Source organism: Tenrec ecaudatus, chromosome 1 (assembly GCF_050624435.1).
Source record: "Tenrec ecaudatus isolate mTenEca1 chromosome 1, mTenEca1.hap1, whole genome shotgun sequence".
NCBI classification, from domain to species: domain Eukaryota; kingdom Metazoa; phylum Chordata; class Mammalia; order Afrosoricida; family Tenrecidae; genus Tenrec; species Tenrec ecaudatus.
In genome coordinates this window covers 1,104,922-1,131,840 of record NC_134530.1, presented here as the reverse complement: position 1 = coordinate 1,131,840, position 26,919 = coordinate 1,104,922, and the positions used below count along the sequence as shown (strand labels likewise).

At 43.1% G+C, this 26,919-nt stretch overlaps 1 protein-coding gene across 4 annotated transcripts; it reads left to right on the top strand.

Moving 5' to 3' along the window:
* Positions 1-7,253: 7,253 nt before the first annotated feature.
* LOC142443035 (uncharacterized) lies at positions 7,254-26,573 on the top strand. Of its 4 annotated transcripts, none has more exons than XM_075544668.1 (5): positions 7,254-7,476; positions 8,035-8,256; positions 20,462-20,585; positions 20,818-20,954; positions 21,257-26,573. In XM_075544668.1, the coding sequence occupies exons 4-5, from the start codon at positions 20,857-20,859 to the stop codon at positions 23,052-23,054; spliced, it is 1,896 nt and encodes a 631-aa protein (XP_075400783.1). In that variant the 5' UTR covers positions 7,254-7,476; positions 8,035-8,256; positions 20,462-20,585; positions 20,818-20,856; the 3' UTR covers positions 23,055-26,573. The 4 variants fall into 4 exon arrangements, 3 of the variants coding, with proteins under 3 accessions (XP_075400783.1, XP_075400774.1, XP_075400766.1); XM_075544659.1 differs by having other exon boundaries at positions 20,807-20,954; XM_075544651.1 differs by having other exon boundaries at positions 8,035-8,268; positions 20,807-20,954.
* Positions 26,574-26,919: the final 346 nt, after the last annotated feature.

Here is a 26,919-nt window from a genome sequence, read left to right as displayed (position 1 = left end):
TGTATTGCCTGTGCCAAAGTTCTTCAGTTGGCCCCAATTCCCTCATCGATGGCCATAATAGTTTGGGGTTTAACTTCAATGTCTATGATCCACCTTGAGTTTATTCTTGTGCAAGGAGTGAGATAAGGCTCTTGCTGCATTTTTCTGCAGTAAATATCCATTTTCTCCAGCACCACTTGTTAAAGAGTGCATCTCCGTCCCATCAGATGTTTTTTGGACTCTTATCAAAGATCAGTTGTCTGTATGCTGATGATTTTATATCTGGGTTTTCAGTTCTTTTCTATTGGTCTGAGTATCTGTAATTATACCAATACCATGTGTTTTCGATAACTGTGGCTATGTAGTATATGCTAACATCACGTAAAGCAAGCCCTCCCACTGTGCCATTCTTCTTAAGGAGTTCTCCTCTAAATCTGGCCTTCTTCCTACTCCATATGAAGTTGGCAATCAGTTTTTCTGAATTTCCTTGAAGAAAGATGAGGGTAATTGTATCGGGATTGCATTGAATTTGCACAGTGCCTTTGGTATAACTGACATCTTGACTATAGTGAGTCTTCTAATCCACAACTTTTTGTTGAGTTGGCTCTTGGTTTCTTGTAATAGTGTTCTGTAGTTTTCCCCATATAGATCTTTTGTTCATTTAGTCAGGTATAGCCCTAGATATTTCAGTTTGTGTTTGTTTATTATGTGGTCTTTTCTGATGTCTATAACAGTCTGATGGACTTCTATTTGTTGATCTTGTATCCTGCCACTCTACCAAACTCCTCTATTGCTTCCAGTATTCCCCTTGTAGAATTTTTGGTATTTTTCATATATAAAATCATATCATCTGCAAACAACGATGTTTTAACCTCTTCTTTCTCCAGGTGAATACCTTTGATATCTTTTCTTTGTCTTATGCTGTTAACTAAAACTTGCAGCATGATATTAAATAAGAGTGGGGACAAGGAGCATCCTTCTCTGGTCCCCTTAATCAGTGGGATTGTGTTAGTCTTTTTTCCATTGACTATCACATTGGCTGGTTTTTTTATATATAGTTTGTATTGTCTTGAGGAACTTTCCTTCCATTCCTATCTTCTCAAGTGTCTTAAAGGGTAATTGGTTTTGGATGTTGTTGAATGCTTTTTCTGCATTATTGATATTATCATGTGGTTCTTATAGTTTTTCATGTCCATGTGATGAATAATATTAATGGTCTTTCATATGTTGAACCATCCCTGCATCCCTGGTTTAAATCCACTTGGTCGTGGTGAATTATTTGGTTTATATACTTTTGTATTCTGTTGGCTAGTATTTTGTTAAGGATTTTTGCATCGATGTTTATTAGGGATATTGGTCTGTAGTTCTCAATTCTTGTGGGACCCTTGCCAGATTTTGGTATAAGAGTCATACTAGCTTCATAAAAAGGATTTCGGGAGTTTGCCATCTTTTTCTATGGTCTGGATGAGTTTGTGTAGGACTCGTGTTAGTTCTTCCCGAAATGCTTTATAGAATTCACCAGTGAAGCATTCTGGCCCAGGGCATATTTTTGTTGGTAACCCCTTGATAACCTTGTCTAGAGTTCTTCTTTTGCTGTGAGTGTGTAGAAATTCTCGACTACCTCCGAGGACAGTCTATGTATGGATTGTTTTTCCAAGAATATGTCCATGTCTTCCAAATTTTTGAGTTCATTGGAGTATAATCCTTCATAGAACTGTGCAATTATACTTTTGATTTTATTAGAGTCTGTGGTAATGTCCCATCTTTCATCCCTTATCCTTGCTATTGAAATTTGTTCCCTCCTTTCATTTGGTTATATTTGTCAGCGGTCCATCAATTCTCTTTATCCTTTCAAGGAATCAACTTTCAACAGTATTAATTTTTTCCCATGATTTTCTTATTTTCCATCTTCTGAATCTCAACCCTGATTTTTATCATTTCTTTTCTTTTGCTATTAGTAGGATTGCTCTGCAGACTCTGCTCTAGTGGTTCTAAATTTTATGCCAGAATATCAATCATGACTTTCTCTTACTTTCTCAGGTGTGCATGTATTGCTATGAAACTTCCTCTGATAACTGCCTTTGCTGTGTCCCATAAGTTTTGGTAGGTCGTGTGCTCATTCTTGTTGGTTTCTATAAATTTCCTGATTTCAGCTCTGATCTGTGACAGTACGCACTGCTTTTAAAGTAGAGAGTTATTCATCCTCCAATTGTTGACACTTGTTGTCTTCGTCTTCATTGTGTTGATTTCCAGCCTTATGGCAAAGTGGTCAGAGAGAGAGAGATGTGTAGGATATCAAAGTGCTTAACTTTATGTAGATTTGCCTTATGCCCCAGCTTGTGGTCTATCTTCGAATATGTGCCCTGTGAGCTTGAAAAGAATGAATTTTTTGGTATTTGGATGACTGGCTATGTAAATATCTATCAGGTCAAATTGTCTAATTATAGTGTTTAGATCTCTAGCCTCCTTGTGGAGTTTCATTTCCTGTGATCTATCTTTCTCAGAGAGTGGTGTGTTGAATTCACCCACTATCATTGTTGAGGATGTGATTTCTGTTTTGATCTTTTGTAGTCTTTGGTTGACGTATAGAGCGAGTCTCTCACATTCAGGGAATATATGTTTACAATGCTTAGTAGCTCTTTGTCTACCATTTCCTTGAGCATTTTATAGTAACCCTCCTTATCTCTTTTTATGGTTTTCACTTTAAGGTCAAGTTTATCTGGAATTACGATTTCAACCCCTGCTCTTTTTGAATTATTTGCTTGATATACTTTTCTCCAGCCTTTGATTCCCAGCCTATTTTTGTCTGTAGCCTTGAGATGGGTCTCCTGTAGGGAGCAGATTGATGGGTTGTATTTTCTAAGCCAGTCTGCTAGTCTCAGTCTTTTAATGCCTGAGTTCAGACCACTGATATTCAGCGTTATTATCTCCATCTGTGGACCCTGTACTGTCATCTTATACCTCTTGTGTTGTGTGTTTTCCTACTTCCCTTTCTTATTAGTGTGTTGTGCATGTGTATTTGTGTATCATTCTTGACTTCTTTCCATCCTTAAGCCAATCCTATCTTGGAGTCTGTTTTCTCTTTGTTGCCCTCTGAGTGCGGTTGTTCTATGTGGCAGTCTCTTATTTATGCTTGTTGAGTGTTTTTGTTCTGTACATATTGGGTCGGGAAGCATCTTTTGTAGCGCTGGGTTTCTTCTAACATTTTCTTTGAGTTTTTCCTTGTCTGGGAGGACTCTTACTTCGCCATCTATCTTGATAGATAATTTGGGTGGATAGACTATTCTTGGGTTTGCTTTGTTTTCCTTCAATTTTTGGAATATCGTACCAGACTCTCTCCTCTTCTTCATAGTTTCTCCCGATAGGCCTGAGCATATCCTTAGTTAGGAACCTTTATATGTGATTGCTTGTTTGACCCTAGCTGCTCTCATGATTTTCTCCTTTTCCTCAAAGTTGGATAGTTTATTATGTACCTAGGTGACTTCTTCTTTGGATTCAGTCTGGCTGGTGTTCTTTCAGTCTCCTGAATGGTTGCCTGGTTTTCATTCGTTCAGCTCGGGAAACTTTCCTCCAATAATTCTACCAATATGGTTGCAGATGTTCTTTGTTGTCTCTTCTCCCGGTAAGCCAACAATTTGAATGCTGTTTCACTTCATACCATCAGACGTAGCTCTTAGGTTTTCTTCAACATCTCTGATGAGCTTATTAGATTTTTGTTCACATTTGGTAAAGTCTGCTTGGCTGTCCTCCAAGTCAGTAATGTGGTTCTCTCCCTCCTTGAGTCGATTCTTGGGGTCCGTGTTCCTGCTTCTGGTTTTTATAATCTCCTTCCTAAGCTGCTGTATTTCCCTTTGGTGTAGGACCTTTATCTCCTCTATCATTTTATCCTTTTTCTGTATTGTTTCCCACATATCCTGTATGAATCCAAGCAGAATTCTGAAAATATCTTTCCATCTGAAAACTATTATAAGGAACATCTATACTACTATAATTGGACCACTGAAAATTTACCTCCCATGGTTACCCACAACGACCTCGAACATAGCACCCATGAAGCCGATGAAGAATAATTTACCCACTGTGGCAGGCTAATGTGTGCTAACCCCAGCCACATCTGTACTGATACCATCATCAATAAGAGAGCTAGACTCTGTTGCCAAACAAGCTCCCCCCACCCCCACCCCTTGCGTGCAGAGCTCATGCCTGGAAGCCCTTGGGCAATGTTTCCGAACAACACTTAAAACGATTTTCCCCAATAGCATTTTTCTGGAGTTCATTTGTTACTCCTGGTGTTTCTCTCGAGCCTTCCTTAAATATGTTCACCTGGTTTTGATCAAGGTCCCTTGCCCTGTTCCATACTACTTAATCTGTAACACTAGAGTTGAGATTAGGGTGCTTGATGGCTTCTCCTATTCACCCTCTTACTGTTACAGGTATGTGGGATCGGCTTCGGTTGGGGCATCTCAAGTTGATGGGTGGGAGAGGCAGAGAGACCTGGAAGGGCAGGTTGGGTGTGGCGGTGAGTGGCGTTTGAAATGACCCTCGCTGCTGTCTCATGTCAACCAAGATGTGTTGTTGCACTGCTCTTGCTGAACTGTAAGGACCTGCCATTCCATGTTCATCCCGTACTGTTGTGAATAAATTGAATAAAAGGAACTGTTTTTGATAACCCGACAGAATCCTATCCCCACTCCTTTCTTTCTTGGGGATACGATGGAACCAGGCGAATACGTGGCTTCCCCTAACAAGCCAATGTCAGAAAGAGAGAGCTGCCCTGGCGTTTCAGGTAGGGAGCAGGGTGAGAAGCAAGAGAGAGAGAACAAAGGAAATCCCACAGTGTTTATGGTTTGGGGGGGGGGGGGCATCTATACATTATGTAGACATAAGGAATCCCACACATCTTTCTGGTTAGTATGGACAACCCCAATGGCCCAGGCTCCACCTTCTACAAGATGATGTCACTTAATGGGTGAGAATTAGGGCGGGGTAAGCTTTGTAAACAGGAGCTGTGTCTGCAGCTGTCTTGTGCTCTGCACCGCTGCCACCGGGCCCTAGAGTTCTGTGTGCAGAAGCTATTTCCGGGAGAACTACGTTATTCGGGACTTCACTCTAAGTACTGGGCAGCTGAGGGACAAAGGAGAAGCTGACTCCTAGCTTGTTCAGAAATAAAGAACTACACTGCTTTTCAATACAGGCAAGAAGCCGGTGTCCCTGCCAAAGAAGCTTCCATTAGCATCTTAAAGCAAAACTGCTGGGGAGAGAACTCTTTCAATCTGGAGTATGCATATTGGGTTTTTTATTTCTGCAAAATCTTCAGGAGCTGCCATCTTTCATGAAGCGGTGGTGATCCTTTGCTTTCCCTTCTTTGCCTCCCAAGGTTCAGCCCAGCCTGTGATGACTTCTCAGGGTAGCCTGGACAAGGATGAGGTCAGCGATAATGTGTGAGAGGGAGCCAAACACAGGAGAGGCTTGTTCACTAATAGCAGATAAGAATAAGTCTCCCATTCAACTGTGAGAGAGCCATAAACATAGCAGATTCCTTATTTCACCAATAGCCAATGTATAAAAGACTCTACTCTAAAAATCAAATGAAACTCGTGTCCATTGAGTCATTTCTGCATCACAGCAACCCTAAAGGGTAGAGAAGAACCCCCCAGTGTCAATAAAAATGCATCTATTCTTCGAAGAAATTCTGTAGCCAGTGCCCAAATTTCATATGTATTTTAGGCCCTTGAAAATACCATGACTGGGGTCAGGTGCATTTTAGTCCTCAAAGTAACACCCTTGTTTTCCAATACTCTAAAGAGGTTTTGTGCTGCAGATTTACCCAATGCAATGTGTCTTCTTATCTCTTGAATGTTGCTTCCATGAACATTGATTGTGGGACCAAGCAAGAAAAAATCCTTGACAGCTTCAACCTGCATTTAGAATGATGTTACCTCCATAAGGGTCTGGGAGGGAATTCATTGGCTGGGAGAGTGGGGGTGAAAAACAGACACTGTAATGTGAGAGTTAATAATGTCTCCAGCTGATGGTCTTGGTTTCAGCGTGTTTTCAGTGTGTAAGCCATTTCTATCAGAATGTGGCCATTATGATTGAAGTGTGCAGGGAATGCTGATATTAACAGTATTTCTATTAGAAGTGAGAGAATTGCTCTTGGAAATGGGGTGACCGGAAGAAACCAAGCAGCTCTGGTAAAGACAGACATATGGGGAAGGGAAATAGTGTAGCTGAAGAGAAAGAAAAGTATTTTCACCAATAATATCTTTTTAGGAGCAGGCTCACCGAAAAACCACCAGAAAAGGCCCTGAAGAATCATACATGGGAGTGAGTTATGAAGCCTTGTGGGGGGCAGGAACCCCACAGAAACCCTTATTAAACAAAACTGTGAAGTTATTGTTTCTGCACAGATCTTCCATAGAGAGCGCTTCATCTCCACAAGGGGTTATGTCCAACCTTCTTACCCTTTATCAAAGAATTCTGTGATCCTCCAATCACACCCAGTGAAACAGCACTTTTGTCAACTACCAGGGGCTCAAATTGTGTTCCTTTTAAATGCAAGGTTGAGAAATAAAAAGAGGTCCTCCAGCAAAAGGTCAGGGTTGCAGAGTGGATGAGTTCCCCCAATGAATTCTCAGAGGACAACCTTAACTACAGTCGAACAATGAGCAGGTGCAAACTTGTGATGGGGGAAAAACGCTCGTGATAACGTTACTTCCCTTTTATTAGTGCAGTTTTCATTATTCGTAAAACTTCTTCATAAGTGCTGGTGATCCTCCTTGCTTCTTCGCCATCATTCCCTGAAGTGTGTGGATGTCAGGGGCGATTGAGAAGCGCCCGCCCCTAGAAACCCTGTGCACAACCGAACGGAACACTGGCAGGTCCTGCGCCAGCCTCGCAATTGTTCAGCCCATTGCTGCAGCTTCCAACTTTACCTACAAGTGTGCACATAGGAAGCTGCAAACCTGCAGACCTCGTCCAGGATTGCTCCTGGCTTTACCAACTACGGCTACTGCCCGCTTTCACTGCCATCCCCTTCTTTTTCTTTGTAGCTAAGCCTTGCGCAGTGAGAGCCGGACCGTTAGGGAGCTGTGCAGGTGTTTAAAAGCACCACCTTTTGCTCCAGGGCAACATGAAGACAGCCCTTATAGATGAGATGCACAAATGGGACGCACTACCCGCTGCCGCCACGAGGGGGGGCCCTTCGGGTCCTGATACGAGGCCCCGCCCCCGGGCACTGCGCATGCCCGAGAAACCGGAAGCAGCGGGTGCGTGCGCGCGGGCGCCGTCTTTGATCCTGTTCCCGCTGCCGCGCGTGGTGTTGCCGTGTGGTTCTTCAGGGGAGCCGCGGCGCTGGGGTGCCCAGGGCGCTGCCGCGACTCTCCGCTCGGTCCGCCCGCTCGGCGCCCCAGGCCGCGGGACTCCCCGCGCCCGCCCGCCCGCCCGCCCGGCGGCGGCGGCTGCACCTGCGTCGCGGTGTGGTCACCGGTCAGCGCGGTGAGACCCGCTAAGCGACCCCCGGGAGCGGGCGCGGAATGAGGGTCCGGCTTCGTGGGCGCCCGGGGTCGGTGCCCTGAGGCCCCAGCCCCGCTCGCAGGGCGGCCCTGCCCTCCCGGGCGGGACGTTGTGAGGACGGCCGGGCCTGCAGGGACTGGGGTCGTGGGAAGAGTGTCTTCTCTCGGCTGTGGCAGCGGGACGTGCATTTAGAAGCTTGTGTCCCCAGTTCCTTCAGGGGGAAAAAAATCTATGTCGCTAAGAGGCACGCTTTGGTGCAAAGGCAGAAATGCCATCCTCCTCCTGCGGGAATCGGTGTGGCCGGCCCTAGTTGGTCTGGGGTCAGATGAGACAGGGCTGAGCAATGGCAAGATGCAGGAGGGGGGTTTGTGGAGGTCACACACCCCGAGGCAGGATCTCTGAGGGTGACTGAACCAGTTTGTGCAAGCAAGGGGCCACTGCTTACTAGAGAGTCGTCTTCCCAGGGACAGAGCTGGAGGCCAAGAACCTGCCGCTCTGTTTACCGGACACCCTCTTCACCCCATCCTCCTCCCATTTCAGGGCCCAGGCACGCCCCAGACAGCAAGTCCAGCCTAAGCAGCTCGCTCTGACAGCAGCCATCATACAATCAGAAGCAAGAATTTCAAAGGCTGGGGGGACCAACCCTTCCGCTGACTGCAGACTGCCTAGTGGACTTGCTTCCACTGCCGTCCTTCTTACATAAGTGACTTCTGGGGTCTTCAGGGGACATTCAACTGGATTTGAGAAACTACGCAGGAAATGGTGAGTCCCAAGGTAAATGAGCATTTCATGAGGAAAGCAGATGGGGCTACCTATGGTTTACTGGGGGTCAGCTTTGTGAGCTGTGTTTCTTCTCTGAGTAGAAAGGGTAGCAGAAGAGGCCAAGGGAGTAAATGCTAAGAGACATCCAAAGGTCCTGTTCACTCTCACTTGGCCTTCCATGTGTACCCGTATTTCTCCAACCCAGTGGTTCTGCCCCTAGGCAGGGGTGGGGTGGGGTTTCCTGGGGGGGGGGGGCGTGCTGGAATGATCCAGATAGGCTACAAAAGTAGAGGCTTACACTTTAACCTCGATTATGGACTGCAATATAGAAGTTTACAATGTCAGGAGAATGCTAAAATCGTCCCCATCCCTGATATGGAAGCAGTTTACCAAATCTGAGAATCTATGAATTCTGTATTTGCTTTTTCAAGCCTTGTAGACCTGGGGTTATCTTTCTTGTTTGACTCTCAGAGGTTGCACTATGGGGCCTTCACACCCTTCCCTGGGCGTTAGGACTCTGTGGAATAACAGAATCCCTCTAGAGCCTGAAGACTGAGCAGCTCCAACTGAGGAAGCTGAGCCCCAGGTCATCCAGTTCCATACTGCCCCTTCACTGTTAAGGGTTCTTGGCTGTCCCTAGGCACTAGTGCTTTTCCTGTGCAGTTGCCAAACTACCGATTCACATGCCACATCCTGTGGTGTGGAAAGAAAGGGACAGCGTTGGCAGGGAAAGAGTGTGAGTTGTGGTGATGCCTGTTTTGAACTTGTCATGACTGTGTCCTCATTAAAGGAGATGCAGGAGATTGCGTTGTGCCGGGTGATGTGTGAGGTCTGAAAAGCACCCCTTTGTTGCCAGGAGTGGGTGGTATTGGTAGAGACGTCAAGGTTCGTGAGAAGCATGGTCTCCATGCCACGTCATTGCTCTCCTGCTCTGTCTGTGCCTGGAACTGGTGCTACCTTTCTAAACTGTGTGCTGGCTCGTCGTAGTATCAGAGTATAAAATTAATGTGCTCTTTTATTGCTTGAAGAGTTGAACACAGGAGGTGACTTATTTTTTACTTCTCGTGGCTACAGTTTCCTCCACTAGCAGATTTGGGAATCAGTTAATGATGTTTCCGCTAAGAATAATGGTATAAAAGCCTCACAACTACAAAGGAATACCTGTTTTAACTGGCATAAAAGGAACTTGTGAAGCTAATTAAATATTGAGAAAGATCTTAAAGACTCTTTGTTTTTTGTTGGAGTTTTTGTTTTTAATGCAAAAAACAATAATCATTTTATTGGGGGCTCATGCAACTCTTACCACAATCCCGGCATTAATTATGTCAAGCACATTTGTACATTTGTTGCCATCATCATTTTCAAAACATTTTCTTTCTACTTGAGCCCTTGGTATTGGTTTCTCATTGGTTCCCCTCCCCCCACAACCTCCCTCCCACATGATCGTGTAAGGAAGGTGAGCGTCATCGAATGCCACTTTAATAAAACAAAGTGTTCTTGCGCTGAGTGAGTACTTGAGTAGAAGCCATTGTCCATCTGTTACCTTAATACTAAATCTATAAATATATGTACACAGATCTATTTCCCCATCGTCATACATAAATATATTTACATATGTGAATGCCTGTATTTAGACCTCTATAAATGCCCTTTGCCTCCTAGTTCTTTCCTCTATATCCTTTTACTTTCCTCATGTCCCACTATCATGTTCAGCCTTCATTTGGGTTTCAGTCATTCCTCTCAGTTACATTGCCCTTGATCAAGCCCTAACAGGCCTCCTACACCCTCCTTGTCATTGCTTTTAGATCACTTGTTACCCTTTTCCCTGGGTTTCTTTTTTTTTTTTACATTTTATTAGGGATTCATACAACTCTTATCACAATCCATACATATACATACATCAATTGTGTAAAGCACACCTGTACATTCTTTGCCCTCATCATTTTCAAAGCATTTGCTCTCCACTTAATCCCTTTGCATCAAGTCCTCTTTTTTCCCCTCCCTCCCCGCTTCCTCCTCCCTCATGAGCCCTTGATAATTGATAGATTATTATTTTGTCATATCTTTCCCTATCCGGCGTCTCCGTTCACCCCCTTTTCTGTTGTCCGTCCCCCAGGGAGGAGGTCACATGTAGATCCTTATAATCTGCTCCCTCTTTGCAACCCACTCTCCCTCTACCCTCCCAGTATCACCCCTCACACCCCTGGTCCTGAAGGTATCATCCACCCTGGATTCCCTGTGCCTCCAGCTCCTATATGCACCAGTGTACATCCTCTGCTCTACCCAGACTTTTCAAGGTAGAATTCGGATCATGGTAGTTGTAGGGGAGGAAGCATTTAGGAACTGGAAGAAAGCTGTATTCTTCATCAGTGCTATATCGCACCCTGACTGACTCATCTCCCCTAGACCCCTCTGCGAGGGGATCTCCAGTGGCCGACAAATGGGCTTTGGGTCTCCACTCTGCACTTCCCCCTTCATTCACTATGGTAAGATTTTTTTTTCTGATGGTGCCTTATACCTGATCCCTTCGACACCTCGTGATCACACAGGCTGGTGTGCTTCTTCCATGTAGGCTTTGTTGCTTCTGAGCTAGATGACCGCCTGTTTACATTCAGCCTTTAAGACCCCAGACACTATCTCTTTTGCTAGCCAGGCACCATCAGCTTTCTTCGCCACATTTGCTTATGCACCCGTTTGTCCTCAGCAATCGTATCATGGAGATGTGCACCCAATGATATGATTTTTTGTTCTTTGATGTCTGATAACTGATCCCTTCGGGACCACGCAATCACACAGGCTGGTGTTTTCTTCCATGTGGGCTTTGTTGCTTCTGAGCTAGATGGCCACTTGTTTATCTTCAAGCCATTAAGACCCCAGACACTATCTCTTTTGATAGCCAGGCACCATCAGCTTTCTTCACCACATTTGCTTATTCACCCGCTCTGGCTTCAGCGGTTGTGTCAGAAGGGTGAGCATCACCAAGTTAATAGAAGAAAGTATTCATGCATTGAGGGAGTGCTTGAGTAGAGGCCCAAGGTTCTTCTACCACCTTAATACTAAACCTATAAATATAGGCACATAGATATATTTCCCCATCCTCATATATATTTGCATATGTACATGTCTTTGTCTAGGCCTCCGTAAATGCCCTTTGCCTCCTAGCTGAAGAAAGATCTTAAAGACTCTTATTGCATATAATATAGTATGTCAGAACAGATAATGTACTAAGTCTTCTAGGCATATTTTGGTAATATTCTCCTGATTGTGGTAAAATAGATGGACTAAATGATATACTCAGGTACAGAGAGAGCTCTGAACTACATTTTTATACAAACATCGATTAGAAGTGATCCATTTTCAATTTTTTTTCAAATGTTTTTAACTGTAGAATGGGAAGTCCCAGGGACCATTGATTTCTAGTATGTTCAAAAGTACAATAAATGTGATTTTCCAGTAGATATTGTCTTCACAGTTCAAGTTAAGTTCCTTCACATAGCAACTTAAAAGGTTATTTTATGTATCCATGAAATAATCCATAATCTTCCACCTGCTACCTGTAGTTTACCAGCTTTTTTGGTAAACTTTTCTAAGCATCTTGCCAGTATTCTATGTTTTCGCCTATATGGATTATTTTATTAAAATATTTAGAGTAGTATGCATGATTACTGCAAAAAATTTTAGAAAGTTAAACACGTGGACAGGTCCGTCAGCTCACCATTGGGAACTGTTAACATTTTTGTATATGCACAATAACATACCCAGATACCAATACAGATTGTAAGAAGACTCTTATAATTTACTGTCTTGCGAGCAACCTTAAAGTATGGGATGAATAATTTATATCTTGCAATCTCTTGAAAACATCTGTATACATAGTGATTGTTCTTTGATAATTGAGTACATGTAACCACACGTGGCTTTTGGGCACTAGATATATGGATAGCATTAATAAGGCACTGAATTTTTTTTTATTTAATAAATCTTTTTATTGGGGCTTATACAACTCTTATCACAATCCATACATACATCAATTGAGTAAAGCACCCTTATATATTCGTTGTCCTTGTCATTCTCAAAATTCGCCTTCCACTTGGGTTCCTGGAATCAGCTCGTTTTCCCTTTTTCCCCTCCCTCCCCGCTCCCCACTTCACCCTGCACCCTTAATAGTTTACAAATAATTATTTTATCTTATCTTACTCTGCCCGGCATCTCCCCTCACCCGCCTTCTCATTGCCCATCTCCCAGAGAGGAGGTTACACCTAGATCCCCAAGATCGGTTCTCCCTTTCTATACCCCCTTCCCTCCCAGTGTCGCCACTCCCACCGCTGGTCCTGAGGGGTTCATCCATTCCTAGATTCCCTGTGTTTCCAGATCCCTACTGCACCGCTGTATATCCTCTGATCTAACCAGGTCCGCAAGGTAGAATTGGGGTCATGATAATTGGGAGGGGAGGAAGCGTTCAAGAACTAGAGGAAGGTTTTGAGTTTCACTGTTGCTACACTGAACCCTGAGTGACTCATCTCCCCACTACCCCTCTGCAAGGGATGTCCAGCTGTCTACAGATGGGCATTGGGGTCCCATCACGCACTCCCCCTCATTCACGGTGATGTGATTTTTTCCCCCCTACCTTTGTTCTTTCTGACCTGGTCCTCTCTGCCCTTCACAATCACACATGTTGGTGTGCTGATTCTATGTGGGCTTTGTTGCTTCTGGGCTAGATGGCGCTTGTTTACTTTCAAGCCTTTAAGTCCCCGGACGCTATCTCTCTCAATAGCCGGGCACCATCGGCCTTCTTCACCACACTTGCTTATGCACACATTTGTCTTCAGCATTTATGTGAGGAAGGTGATCACACAATGATTGTTTTTGTTCTTTGGTGTCTGCTACCTGGTCCATTCAACACCTTGTATTCGCTTAGGCTATTTGCTTCTTCTCTGTGGGCTTTGTTGCTCCCAAGCTAGATGGCCGCTTGTTTGCCTTCAAGCCTTTAAGACCCTAGGTGCTATATCTTTTTGATAGCTGGGCATCATCAGCTCTCTTCACCACATTTGCTTATACACATGTCTGTCTTCAGTGATCATGTCGGGAAGGTGGGTATCATGGAATGACCGCTTAGCAGGGCAAGGTGCTATTGCATTGAGGAAGTGTGTGTGAAGAGGCCCAATGTCCACCTGCTACCCTACTACTGAACCTATAAATATATGCACATAAGTCTATTGCCCCCATAATCATAAATATATTTACATATGTACATGTCTGTATTTAGGCTTCTCTGTATGCCCTTTGCCTCCTACCCCTTTCCTCTATTTCCTTACACTTTCCTCGCGTCCCATTACCATGTTCAGCCTTCATTCTGGTTTCAGTAATGCCTCTGTTACCTTGCCCTTGGTCACTCCCTACCAGTCCTCCCCTCCCCTCCCTCCACTGGTTTTGAACCACTCATTGTTCCCTTGTCCCTGGGTTGGGCGACACCTCCTCCCTTCCCCTACCTCCCTTGCTCTCATGACCCAACAGGACCATTGGTCCCGTTATTTTCTTCTCTCATTGTTTGTCCAGCCAATCTTGTCTAGGTGGACTTGCTGATATAGTAATATGTGCATACAAATGCAGATGGCTTTGACAGCACTCAAGTGGCACATATGAACATGGCTTCCACAGCAGCAACAACGACACGCTGATAATCAGAAAAGCCACTAACATACAAAACTTACAAGGTAAAAAAGAAGAAGAAGAAAAGACAAAACAAAAAGACAGCAAAAAAAGGAAAAAAAATTGTTAGTAGTTCAAGGTCTGTTTGGTGGCCTTTAGGAGTGTTTTCCAGATGAAACTTGTGTGGTGCCACGTCCTGGCCCCAAAGTCCATCCTTTATACTCCCTCGGGATCTCTTTGCTCTGCTTCCCCCACTGCTCCATTGCATGCCCCAGGGTTTGCCTCAGTGTGGTGGGGTCAGCTCAGTCGCACATCCCCCACTGTGTCTCAAGTGCTGTCCCGTGTAGGGCCATGGGTCGGTGCAGGATGTCGCATCTCGCAGTGTGGCCAGCTTTATGGTCCTCTCTGTGCGATGGACCCTTTGAACCGGGCTATCGTCTTCTGCACTTGGTGGGCCCAGGTGTGCTCCACTCCATCCTTTCTCCTTCCTTTGTTGCAGCTTCCTTCTGGGTGTGGTGTGGTGGGGGCACTGAATTTTTTGAAATTTAGTTTATTTTTGTTGTGAGATTATACATAGGCAGGCATAGACAGGTTCCTACGTGTACAGTTCATTGACACTGATTACATTCTCCTAGTTGTGAATGATTGTCTTCTCTGTTTCCTGATTTGTTCCTCCCCTTTTCACATAGCCTGACTGCCCTATGTTTGCCATCTAATTTTTTACTTGCAGCTGTCAATTTGACTCTTAAGAGAGCCAATGCTTTTAACCATTACATGGCATCATTGCTGTTTGACACCCTCTACCTTCTCGGCAGGGGAGCGTCACCATCCACCACAGACTGGTTCCTAGGAGGAGGAGGCCGAACATGCCTCCACCTTCTTACTTTTTCCCAAATTGTCACACCACCTTTCCTCCCACTGCAAGATTAGAAGTTTGAAACCACCAGCCTCTCCATGGGAGAAAGATGAGACTTTCCACTCCCATAAAAAGTCTCAGACACCCACCCATAAGGCTTCCATACTCTACACTGTGTGTTGAGTCACAGTGCGTCAGATTTGCTGGCAGTGAATTTGGGGTTGTTTTATAGATCCCTCTCGTTGCCCTCTATTTTTCCATGGGGCTCAATAATCTGTTGCAATGAATATTAGAGGTCACAAAACTTCATATGTAAGTGCTTCTTATAGTCTTTGTTTTCAGCAAGCTTGGTTATGTCATGTACATAACCCATGTTTTTAATGTACTTCCTCCTAGCCTGATAACTCATTCTCCATGTAGTCCAACTTCTCAAATTATTTGATCAACATACTATAAGGTCAGCAGTTTGAAACCACCTTAGACTGAGGGAGAAAGGGGAGTCTTTTGTAAAGAGTTAGCCTTAAAAACCCACAGAGGCAGTTTTACCCTGTTGCAGTAAGCTGGCTTGTCTAGAGAAACAAAACCAGCGACATTCACATAAGTGTAAGCGGGAGCTTTATATCAAGAAGACATCCTAAACCAGTCCAACTCAAGTCCAAAAATCCAGTGCAGGCTGGGGCCCTCTTGGACTCCATAGCTGCAGGCTGATAGTGCAGAGAGGTGACGCAGGGAGAACTTAGGATACTGGGCACAGGCTCACATGGATCCCAGGTGCTGTGGGAACATGGACTGCATACACACACACCACAACGACATTCTTGTAGGCCTTTGAGAGCAGTGTGGGATCCTCATTGGACAGCTCCTCTCCCTGCTCCATTCTGGCCAGCTTCACCTACTAGATCAAGATTTCCGTCTTCGCCATGGTGAAAGGGCGGGCGGCCGGTCAGGCTCTGGGAAGGGGACGGACCAGGAGAAGAGACCTAGATCAGGAAGCGCCTCCTCGAAAGCCTTCACTGTCCCTGCTGCCCCAACGTAAGTCCCAACACTTTGATCTGCTTTTAGCTTTAGCAAAGGGCCTTCCCATCTCAGCCTTCTCCAGAGCCCTGCACGTTTCTTTATAACTGAGTCTTCGTGAGCTGCCCTTTGAAATACTCTTCTAAACTCTTGTGTGTCATCTTTTTTAAAAATTTGCATTAGCTACTTTATTATCAGTAAGACCAGAAAGATACTTCTGTATGCTTCATTGTTTATGCAAAGGTATTAGACTGTGGGCCATAGCAAACTGTGATAGCTTTGAGAAGAATGGGAATCGCAAACACTTCCTTGTGCTCATGCCGAATTTGTCCACGGATCAAGAGACAGTTGTGTGAACAGAACAAGGGAACGCTGCGTGGTTTAAAATCAGGAAAGAGAAAAGGTGTGTGTCGGGCTTGTATCCTCTCACCATAAAAAGCAGGGAGGTTACTGTGAGGTCTCAAGTGCACCTGACCCAAACCATGGTATTTTCAGTCAACTCATAAGCGTGTGAAAGTTGGACATCCAATGAGAAAGAATGTAGAAGAAACAATGGTGCTGGTGAAGAATACTGAAAATGCCATAGACTGCCAAAAGAACAAACAAGTCTGTCTTGGAAGAAGTACAGCTAGATTGTTCTTTAGAGGCAAGTATGTCAAGACTTTGTCTCTCTTACTTGGCCCTGTTGTCAGGAGAGACCAGTCCCCGGAGAAGGATCTCATGCTTGGTAAAGTAGAGGAAGGCCCTACTTGGATTGATACAGTGGCTGAAACAGTGAGCGGGACAGTTTTGTGAGGATGGTGCACGACTGGGTGTTGTTTCACTTTGTTGTACATAGGTCACTAAGAGTCAGAACCAGATCGGTGGCACCTAACACCAACACCTCTGGCGAAGAAGTCTCAGAGCCTCTTCTGACTTCCACTTGCATCTTTTCTTTCCTGGCTTTTTGTAATACTTTGCTTGTAGATGTATGATGTTCTTGATATCATTCCACAGCTCACCAGATTTTTTGTCATTAGTGTGCAATGTATTCTTGAGATATGTTCTAAATTCAGGTGGTATTTATTTACTGAAGATTGTATTGCTTTTGTGGACTAGTTTTAATTTTCTTCAGATTCAAATTGAACTTGCCTGTGGGCTGTTCACTGTTGCATAGCTGACTGTCTCTTTCTGTAGCTACAGTCAGCTTGATTCTTCTTTGTTCCACAGTTTACAGGTGTAGTCACCATTTATGCTTTTGGAAAAAAGATGAAGTCTTGATCTTTCAAAATTCTACCATTCAATCCCCGAGTTTGTTTGCACTCAGATCATATTTTGCAAGTACTGTTCTTTCTCTCTGTTTCCAACTTACCCATTGTAAAAGCAAACCTTATATGGTTGAGTCTGTGATGAGTCAGTGTGACCCTCTAGGACAGAGTAGAACTGCCCTGAGTTTCTATGACTATAACTCTTGAGGAGAATAGAAAGCCCTGTCTTGGCTCCCACAGAGCGGCTGGTGGTTTTGAACTGCTGACATTATGGTTAGCAGCCCAATGAATAACTACTATCCCACTAGGGCTCTTGATTCTTATTTGATTAATTTTTGACTGAAGAAGTTGGTACAATTCTTTAATTTCTATCACTAGCTATAATGGTTGGCACATACACTAAAAAATGGTTGTATTAAATGGATTTGCTTGTATGCCTATGGGTATCATCCTGTTACAGTATCATGCCTCAAGCTACATCCTACTTGCCAAACAACAAATATAAAAAATTCCTCTTGATTTATCATTGTCAGTATAGTAAGTTCTGATTGCTTCAAAATTACCAATACCAGTCCATTTCAGCTCCCTAATGCCTAGTAGATCAATCTCTTGCATTCTGTTTCATTTGGACGACTTGCAGTTTGCCTAGATTCATACTTTTGTACATTACACATTCGGATTATTAGTAAATATTTATAACTGTTTCTTCACATCTTGAGTCATGACCCATTAGCAAATGAGTCGAAAAGCTTTATTTCAAGCACATTATTATGATCCACTCCACTTTGAGGACCCATCTCTTCCTCAATCCTATTTTGAATGCCTTTCAACCCGAAGGGTTCATCATTTGGCACTATATCTTAACAATGTTCCACCTCTATTCACAAAATGTTCTGTTTTTCTATGATCCACTGCTGTCCATGAAGTTTTTGGTAGCTAATCTCTAAAATATAGCCTATTTCTTCCTCAAAGTCTGTTTTTACTGTGGAAGCTCTTCTGAAGCCTGTTCATATTGAGTGATCCATTTGCTTCGTTGAAATGGACTAACAGATGAAGCAAGTCTATCTTGGAGGAAGTGCAAGCAGAATGCTCTCTAAAAGGAAGGATGGCTTGATTTTGTCTGACAGACTCTGGACAGGAGGCAATTTAATGTGAGTTTTCTGGCCACAATCTCTAACTCCCACCAAACAACCTTTTCCTGATGGCCTGGACAAGAGAATGTACGGGAAGATGCTGGTAGTATTCCATTGTGAGTGCTTGTTAGCAGGGTTCATTGTTAGCGCCATCCTACAGCCCTCGTGAGCTGCCCAAGGGAAAACCTCTCTACTTGCAGAGCCAGGAGTGGACTGTGCCCTCTGGGTGAAGAGATTGCTGCACAGTGAACCCTCCTTGGTCCAGAAGACAGCCTTGACGGCTGAGGAGCGGCAGAAGAGCAGGAGCTTCAGGGCCAGGAGTCAGAGCATGAAACAGAGCCGTAAACTTCCCCAGCCACACAGACGTAAAGCTGAGTGCTTTTGAGAGTAGCCTGAATTATGGCATGCAGCGCCTCTGGGAACTTACTTAAGGGAGCCTAGATCACTGATTCGAGGAGCTGGAGCTGAGTGCTGTTGGTTTGGGGTCTACAGTGGTATAGCATCCCCAGTGTGCATGTGGTAGCAGCCCTGAAAGACCTTTGTGACATGTACTGACTGACATTTCCACCTAGATTGTAACCTGTGAACTTACACAATATGCCTTACATCGTGAGCATTGTTTGTCAGTTCTATGGTGCCATTGCAATGAATTATAGTTATCTAGCAGGAATGTAGAGAGTGTTATTCGAGCGAAACATTAGCGTTATGCTTAAGAAATTAGGGAACAAAAGGGCAATACCGTCGTGGAGAAGTATTGACAGAGGGGCTGTCACAGTGGGCTCAAACGTAAGTGTGAGGGTGGTGCAAGACTGGCCAGCATCCCGTTCTGGTGTCTGTAAGATCGCTGTGAGTCTGCGGCAGACCACCCCAGTGGCCACAAGGATATGAGCCTGCCCTTTGGGTGGGTGTGCATCAGGATGGACTCAGTGGCGGTGAGTAGAAGTTTGCTGTTATTAGGTGCCTTTTAGTCCTGTGTCCAACAGAAGGAAACCCAAACTGGCCCTGCACCATCCTCACCATTGTTCTTATGTGCGAGTCCACTGTTGCAGCCACTGTGTCCATCCAGCGTGTAGAGTGTTGTCTTTGCTCCCTCTCTGCTTTATCAAGTGTGACCATCTTTTCCTGTGGCTGCTCGCTCCTGGTAAACATGTTCTGGTTCTCAGTACGTAAGTTGAAGTTTCACCATCCTTACGTCTGAGGAGCATTCAGCTATACTTCTTCGAAAACATATTTATTTGTTCTTTTGGAAACCCATGGCATTTTCAGTGTTCCTTGCCCACACCATACTTCATGTGCATTCATTCTTCAGGCTTCCTTGTTCAGTATCCGACTTTCACATGTCTATGGGGTGATTGAACATACCCCATGACATGGGTCAGATGAACGTTGGTGCTCAAAGTAATACACTTACTACTTTTCAACACACTAAAGAGGTTTTATGTGACAGATTGACCCAGTGCAGTGTGTCAGTTGATCTCCTTACTGCTGCTTCCATGAAGTTTGCTTGTGGATCCCAGCAAGGCAAAATCCTTAATAACATATCTTTTCATCTCTCATGATGTTACCAACTTATTGGCCCACTTGTGAGGATTTTGATTACAACATTAAGTTGTAATCGGTTTTGAAGGCCACGGTCCTTGGTTTCAGCAGCAAACAGTGCCTCAGTGCCTCACTTTCATCAAACAAGTTTGTGAAGGTTGTTAATAAGCCTTCCTCCAAAACACTGGGTCCCAGGGTCATTCGAAGTAAATTCATTGTATCCTGCAGTGGTACGTTTTGGGTCTTCTTTGCCACTTTCTGGACTTTAGTCATAGTTTCTTCATTCATCACATTTATGGTGCCTTATCTCTTGGTTTATTTTGAAAATTTGCTGTTTATCCTTAAAATGCTTGAACTGTTATCTTATGTAGGACATCACTCACATAGCTCTGTTGCAGAGTTCAATGATTTGATAATTCTACTTGAGTTTTCATGGCATTTTCATATTAGCCTTGACATCACATTCATCATTTTAACCATTCCATATCACAAAGCTATCCCTTTCCCCTTTATTTTCAAAGGCTCACTGCCATAAATAAGGCACGAGTATTATAGAGGGAATTTGCCTGAAGTGATTCACTGTTGGCAGAGGTACATTTTTGCTTTGGAGAAACCAGTGCACGTATATGTTGGAACTCTAGGAGTAATACCCATTTTTCTTACCCTTGCATACAGGAAGAACACTACAGTTGGCTATAGTCAAAGTGCAGAGATAAATCTGATGAGTTTAGAAATACCTTACTTACCAGAATGTGTGTGATGTTTAGGACTCAGTGGTCTTTGAGGATGTGGCTCTGGACTTTACTCGAGAAGAGTGGGCTTTGCTGGATGTTTCTCAGAGGAAACTTTACAGAGATGTGATGGCGGAAACCTTCAGGAACCTGGACTCAGGTAGGATGGCTTTATTTTCCTAGGACATCCGTATGTGAGTATATTGTCATGCACTTTTTCACTTCATCATCCTGGAATTAATTCTGAGTAATATATCCTACTCTTTCACCTTTTTCAAACATTTGGAAAGCCAGATCCTTTGTCTTCTTTGCTCATAGATGCCTTGCTCTTCGTTACATTTCTTTCTGGTTTTCTTTTATATTAAGAAACTATTGGGTCAGTCTCTCAACAGGTTAATCATGGACAAAAGTGTCCCAGTGAACATGTCGTAATGCAACTCATGAAGAATGATTCCTGGTTGTCCATATTAGGAGAAATCTCTGAATTCCGTGCAGGTGAAAATTACAACAACCAGGAAAGGCCTTTGAGGTATCATATCTATGATGTGTGTGTGTGTCTGTGTGTCTGTCTGTCTAAGTAACTTCATATATGTCTACTTTTCTGAAAATACTGTCTCCATAAATGCTACTCAGATATTGAGGTGTGATAAATTTTGGTGTGATATCTTGTCGAGAAGGCCCATTATTTGGAAGAGCAGTGGCAATTATTCCTTTGATCTGTGAGACACTTGAGCCTGTGCAGCAGGAGACAGCTCATGGGACAAAGTGCATTCCATGTGTAAAGTAATGGCAGGAAAAAGTAAATCTCATAAACACTTTTATTTTCAACAGAAACTGTATGGTAGAGAGCATCCCTGCACGTGAAGGAGTAAAGGAACACAAATGTGATGAGAGTGAATATGTTTTCTGCCGGACTGAAACTCTTGCTGTGTTCACAGGAAGTCCTGAGGGTAGTGATCATAGCATCAGATCACACACTGGATGCAAACTTGACCAGTGTAAACAAGGTGGGGAAACCCGCAGTTGTCCCTCTTCTCTAAAACTGCATTCAGAAACACGTAATGGAGAGAAACTTGGTAATGATACAGATTGTGGGAAATTCTCTGGTTTGTCATCACTCCTCACTGAACACATGAGACGTCACAGTGGAGACCGGCCTTGGAAATGTAAGATATGTGGGAAATCTTATAAGTATCCCTCAAAACTTCGTGACCATACAAAAACTCATACTGGAGAGGGGCTTCATAAATGTAAGGAATGTGGTAAAGGCTTCATTCATCCATCAGGACTAACTATACATAGAAGAATTCACACTGGAGAGAAGCCTTATGAATGCAAGGAATGTGGAAAAGCCTTTAATAAATCAGGAAATCTCGCCACACATATTAGAACCCACAGTGTAGTGAGACCTTTTAATTGCAGGGAATGTGGGAAAACATTGAATGAACCATCAGCACTAACTCAACATACAAGCGCCCAGAGTAGAGAGAGGACTTATGAATGTAAAGATTGTGGGAAATCCTTTAGTTACTTCAAAGAACATCGAACAAAACGCACTGGAGAAAAGCTTTATAAATGTAAAACTTGTGGGAAAGCATATAAGTATCCCTCACAGCTTCGCGTTCATATAACAGCTCATAGTGGAGAGAGGCTCTATAAATGTGTAGAATGTGGGAAAGCTTTTAGTCAATCTTCAACACTAACGTTACATAGAAGAACTCACACTGGGGAGAGGCCTTATGAATGTAAAGAATGTGGAAAAGCCTTTAGTCAAATGTCATCTCTTGCTGCACATGTTAGAACTCACAGTGGAAACAGGCCCTATGAATGTGCACAATGTGGGAAAGCCTTTAGGGATTCATCAACACTAACTCACCATAAAAGTACTCATAGTAGAGAGAAGCCTTATGAATGTAAGGAATGTGGGAAATCCTTTAAATATCACTTATCACTTGCTGAACATATGAGACTTCACAGTGGGGAAAGACCATATGAGTGTGTGGAATGTGGAAAAGCCTTTACCCATTCATCATCACTCAGTAAGCACAGAAGAACTCACAACAGAGAGAGACCTTGTGAATGTGATGAGTGTGGGAAAAATTTTCATAGTCCTTCATTACTAAATAGACACAGAATAACACACAGTGGAGAGAGGCCTTATGAATGTAAGGAATGTGGGAAAGCCTTTAAATATCCCTCATCACTGACTGAACATGTCACAGTTCACAGTGGAGAAAGACCTTATGAGTGTATGGAATGTGCAAAAGCCTTTAGCCATCCATCGGCACTCACTAAGCATCAAAGAATACACAGTCAAGAGAGGCCTTATGACTGTAATGAATGTGGGAAAACATTTCTTCATCCTTCATTACTAAATGAACACAAAATACTGCACAGTGGAGAGAGGCCTTATGTATGTAACGTATGTGGGAAAACATTTAATCAATCATCAAGTTTAAGTAGACATAAAAAAATACACAGTGCAGAAAGGCCTTATGAATGTAAAGAATGTGGGAAAGCCTTTAGGGATTCCTCAACACTTTATCATCATAAAAGAAGACACCATGGAGAGGAGCTGCCTGAACATGTCTGTAATGTGGAAAAACCTTTAAGCCCTCTTCAACATTAAGTAAATAAAAACCGCAGTGGAGAAGCCGCCTGAATGTGAGTAAATATTGGAATTAGTCCTCATATCTCAGGAAACAAGAATGTTCACAGGAGAGAAGCTTTTTAAATGTAAGGAAGGTGGGAACACATTTTGTTGGACTGAATCCCTGACCCAAAGTACTTCACAGTATAGAGAGGTCTCATCTACTAAGAAATATGGGGAAACCCTTTGTTGTTTCTTACTTGAAAGCATGCATGAGCCATCGTACAGAGATAGAAATGCAAGAAGTTTGAGGAAGTTTTATTCTTATGCCTCAGTAGACATATAAGAGTAATCTCAGTCGATAGAGGACTATATCCGTGAGAAATGAGGGAAATTTCATCAGGAAACAAAAAACTTTTTCCCTTTTTTTGTTAGATACCCTTCGGTCATCCCTCATCTTCTTTGGAAACCTGAAAGTACATGTGAGATAAAGCAAACTAAAAAATTGGATACAAATAGTTACTTTCACCTAATACTATCCAGGATGATGAGGATTTATGCATAAGAAATAGTCTTCACTAATTACTGCCTCCCTTTTTGACATATGACTAGTAACCATTGAAAGTACTCATATGTAGAGAGCATAGAAACATCACAATCCTTGGGAATCCCCCCCCCTTTGGAATTCTTTACAGAACTTTTAAGTTATTATACTATGAATTGATCTCATGAATGAAACAGATGAAGAAACCTCTTCTTAGTACCCTTTTAATTATAGCACATATCTTTAGATAAGTACCTTAATGTCATTTTGTATTTCATATGTTCACATATAACTGGCTTGGAAAATTCAGTCAACCTATGGATGTCATGTGATAAGCTTTTTTTTTTCCCTAACTAGCATTTCCATTTAAAAAATCATAAGTTGTGACGTAGGTAGAAGTTTACATTTCAGTTCTTCATCTTTATGGACACCAATTTGAACAATTGAGCAAACCTCCCAATATCTTGTCCTACCCACCCGATATTCTCACATTTTTAATTTGAAGAAAATACCCAACAGTGCTCAGGATCCCACCACAATTGTTATAAGGGCTCATTTAGTCTTTGTAAAACAGCGGTGTTTGGGACTTTTTTGACTGATTGAATAGTGTTGCCCATTGTTGGTATTGTATCTTCTGCCCTCCACAACTATTCTGACCACTGATTTATTTTATGTCTCTTACAAATCCTGATTTGGGTTGAAGGCTTAACATGGAAAGGTGTCTCAACCAGGGGGTCTGCATGAATCCACAGGTTGACCTTGCAGCAACAGAACTTCAGTTGAGCACGGCCTTAGACCTTACATTTTCAGACAAAGCCCTGCTGTCGGTAATTTTGTGTTTGAATGAGAGAATGTTGGACCAGAAAATTATTCCACATTTGTTCATTTGGTGTGACAGATACATAATTTCCTGCTAACTTTAGCAAAGAGGTGGTCTAGCCTGCCGATCACATCATAGTCACTGATGCTTCTGTGTAGGCATGGCCTTCTGAAGATTCTGGGCACTCCTGTCTTCCTCCGTGGAGGTGGGACACAGACTTTTTCTGTTTCACCTTACTGTTGACCTGCCACTGGATCCACAAGACTTTCCATCCACAGGCCTGTGAGCTTCCTGCATTTGGCATCATTGTGTGTGTTGCGTGAGTCTGAAGAGGAATTTGTAGACTGGTATCAGACACGGGCTAATATCGGACTTACGCATTTGGTCTGGGCTGGGATGTTTTCTTAATATATAGTTAACTCTTTGATACAAAGCTCTCTCGTACACATATGAGTGGTTCTGGATTTGTTTCTCTAGTCAACCCACACTAACATATTATGGTACCTTGGGAATAGGGTCATAGAGAAACAGATCATGAAGATCAAGAATGGATGCTTGTTTGACCACTGCCTCATGGTAGTTTTTCTTCTTTGGCTAGCCAGGGGTCTGATAAGGCTATGCTGTTTACTGGGTTGTTTTCTGGGGAAAATGAGAAGTTGGTGTAATTTGATATTCTGATGTTACGAGAAGCAAACAGTGGAAATGTAATACCACTTCTAAGCAAAGATAGGCTAAGAGGGCAAGGACTTGGAATGCATAACATGGTTCTCGTAAACCTTGAGCGTCTCTAGCAAAACTCTCCACCATGGGAAAAAGGATCCTTTCCTAGATCTCAATCATAATCCATTTTGAACTCTCTCCAGCATTATTCTTTCAATGAGAACATGATTGTGACAAGGCCCAAACAGAACCACAAAAGAATTTGCTTCTTCCCCTAACAATGATCTCTCCCTTTGTGTATTCCATCACACCATGTGACATGCAAGTCCGTAGTTTTGGAACTGCACACAAAAATCACTAGTGTCTAGGACAGCCAAGAACCCTGTTTACAGTGAAGGGGCAGGATGATCCTGGTGGACCTTGGGCTCAGCCTCCCCAGAGCTGTTGTTTTCAGGCTCTAAACTTGTTGTTCAACACAAAGTTGCTATACTCTGTGGGATGTGAAATCCCCATGGTGCTACCTCTGAGAGTCAAATGAGAGATAACCCCAGGTATGCAAGGTTCAGTAAACCATATACAGAATCAATAGGTTCCCAATATTCTTTGGAAAACTTCCCCTTTTCAGGGGGAAAAATGTTACTCAAGGCCCCCCCTGGCAATTAAAAAAGATGTATGTGATTCTTTGTTCTAAAATGATCATGAGATTTCTAAAGTAAATGAGCCCATCTATAATCCATGGACAAGTGAATGGATTCTGGGGTCCCATTTAATTCTAGCTCCAATCCAACAACACTGAGTTCTTATGACATGGCTCTGCTCAATACTTGCTTTCATGAAGCAGCCACTGAAGATAAGGGTGCTACAGCAAAGTGTGGTGAACAAAGAAGATGGTGCCCAGCTATCAATAAGAACAGTGTCTGGGGTCTTACAGCTTTCTATTCAAGCAAGCAGCTATCTAAGTGTGGCATTAACTAAATTCACATGGAAGAAGCTCACCAGCCTGTGTGATTTAAAGATGATGAACAAAATCCAAATGTGATAGAGGGAATTGTATCAGAGCTCAAATTGTGAACACCCAGTTTTTAAAAGGCTATGGAGGACATGATAATCCAAATTTGTCTGTAGAGTACCTATACAAATTATGTCTCTGGCAGTGCTGACCAGACACAGATGATTGTAACTTGACTATAATGAATGGAACTCCTACTGTATAATAGGGTACCTAGTCAGCTGTTCACCCTCTTGATCCATTCTGGATTTGTTTTAATTTGAAATGCTTCTCACTTGTTTCTCAGTAAAGGTTTTCTTTTTAGCTTACTTGAATATTGCCAGTGGTCTCTTCTTTCCTTTTATGTGCACAGAGTGAGATGTATAGAGTCAATAATTGATGTAATTGCTTGTCAGGGACTGGAAAAATTGTGGTGATATGTATACAACTCTTTTGTGTTTGTGTGTATACAACTCTTGTTAAGTACAAGTGAACTTAGGAGTTGGGGGAAGGGTTACTTATTTGTGCATCAATTTTAAAAAACATTTATACTATAGCCCATATTACAAGATAAAAGTGTAGATAGCTATTTCAGTCTGACTGGATCACTCATGCTGCTTGTGGGGGCAGCATTGCCCACTTTGGGAAAACTGGTATAGATAGAGGTTCCCAGTGAGAGTAGACCTGGGCCCTCAGATGTGTTTCAAGATGTAGCTCTTTGGCCTCTTTTACAAACCTTTCCTTCATAGAAAACAACCGAGCCCAGAACTAGGCCCCATCAGATCATACATGACCTCACTTGCTACTACCAAGAACTACCCATTTCTCTTTGGTACTCACCATTTCCAAGGGGGTTTCTCAACTGCTAACCTAGTGTCCTCTGTAAACCCTA

Coding starts and splice junctions, on each gene's coding strand:
- LOC142443035 (XM_075544651.1), top strand. Junction 20,586..20,806: donor CTTCAGGAACCTGGACTCAG/GTAGGATGGCTT, acceptor CTATTGGGTCAG/TCTCTCAACAGGTTAATCAT. Junction 20,955..21,256: donor AACCAGGAAAGGCCTTTGAG/GTATCATATCTA, acceptor TATTTTCAACAG/AAACTGTATGGTAGAGAGCA.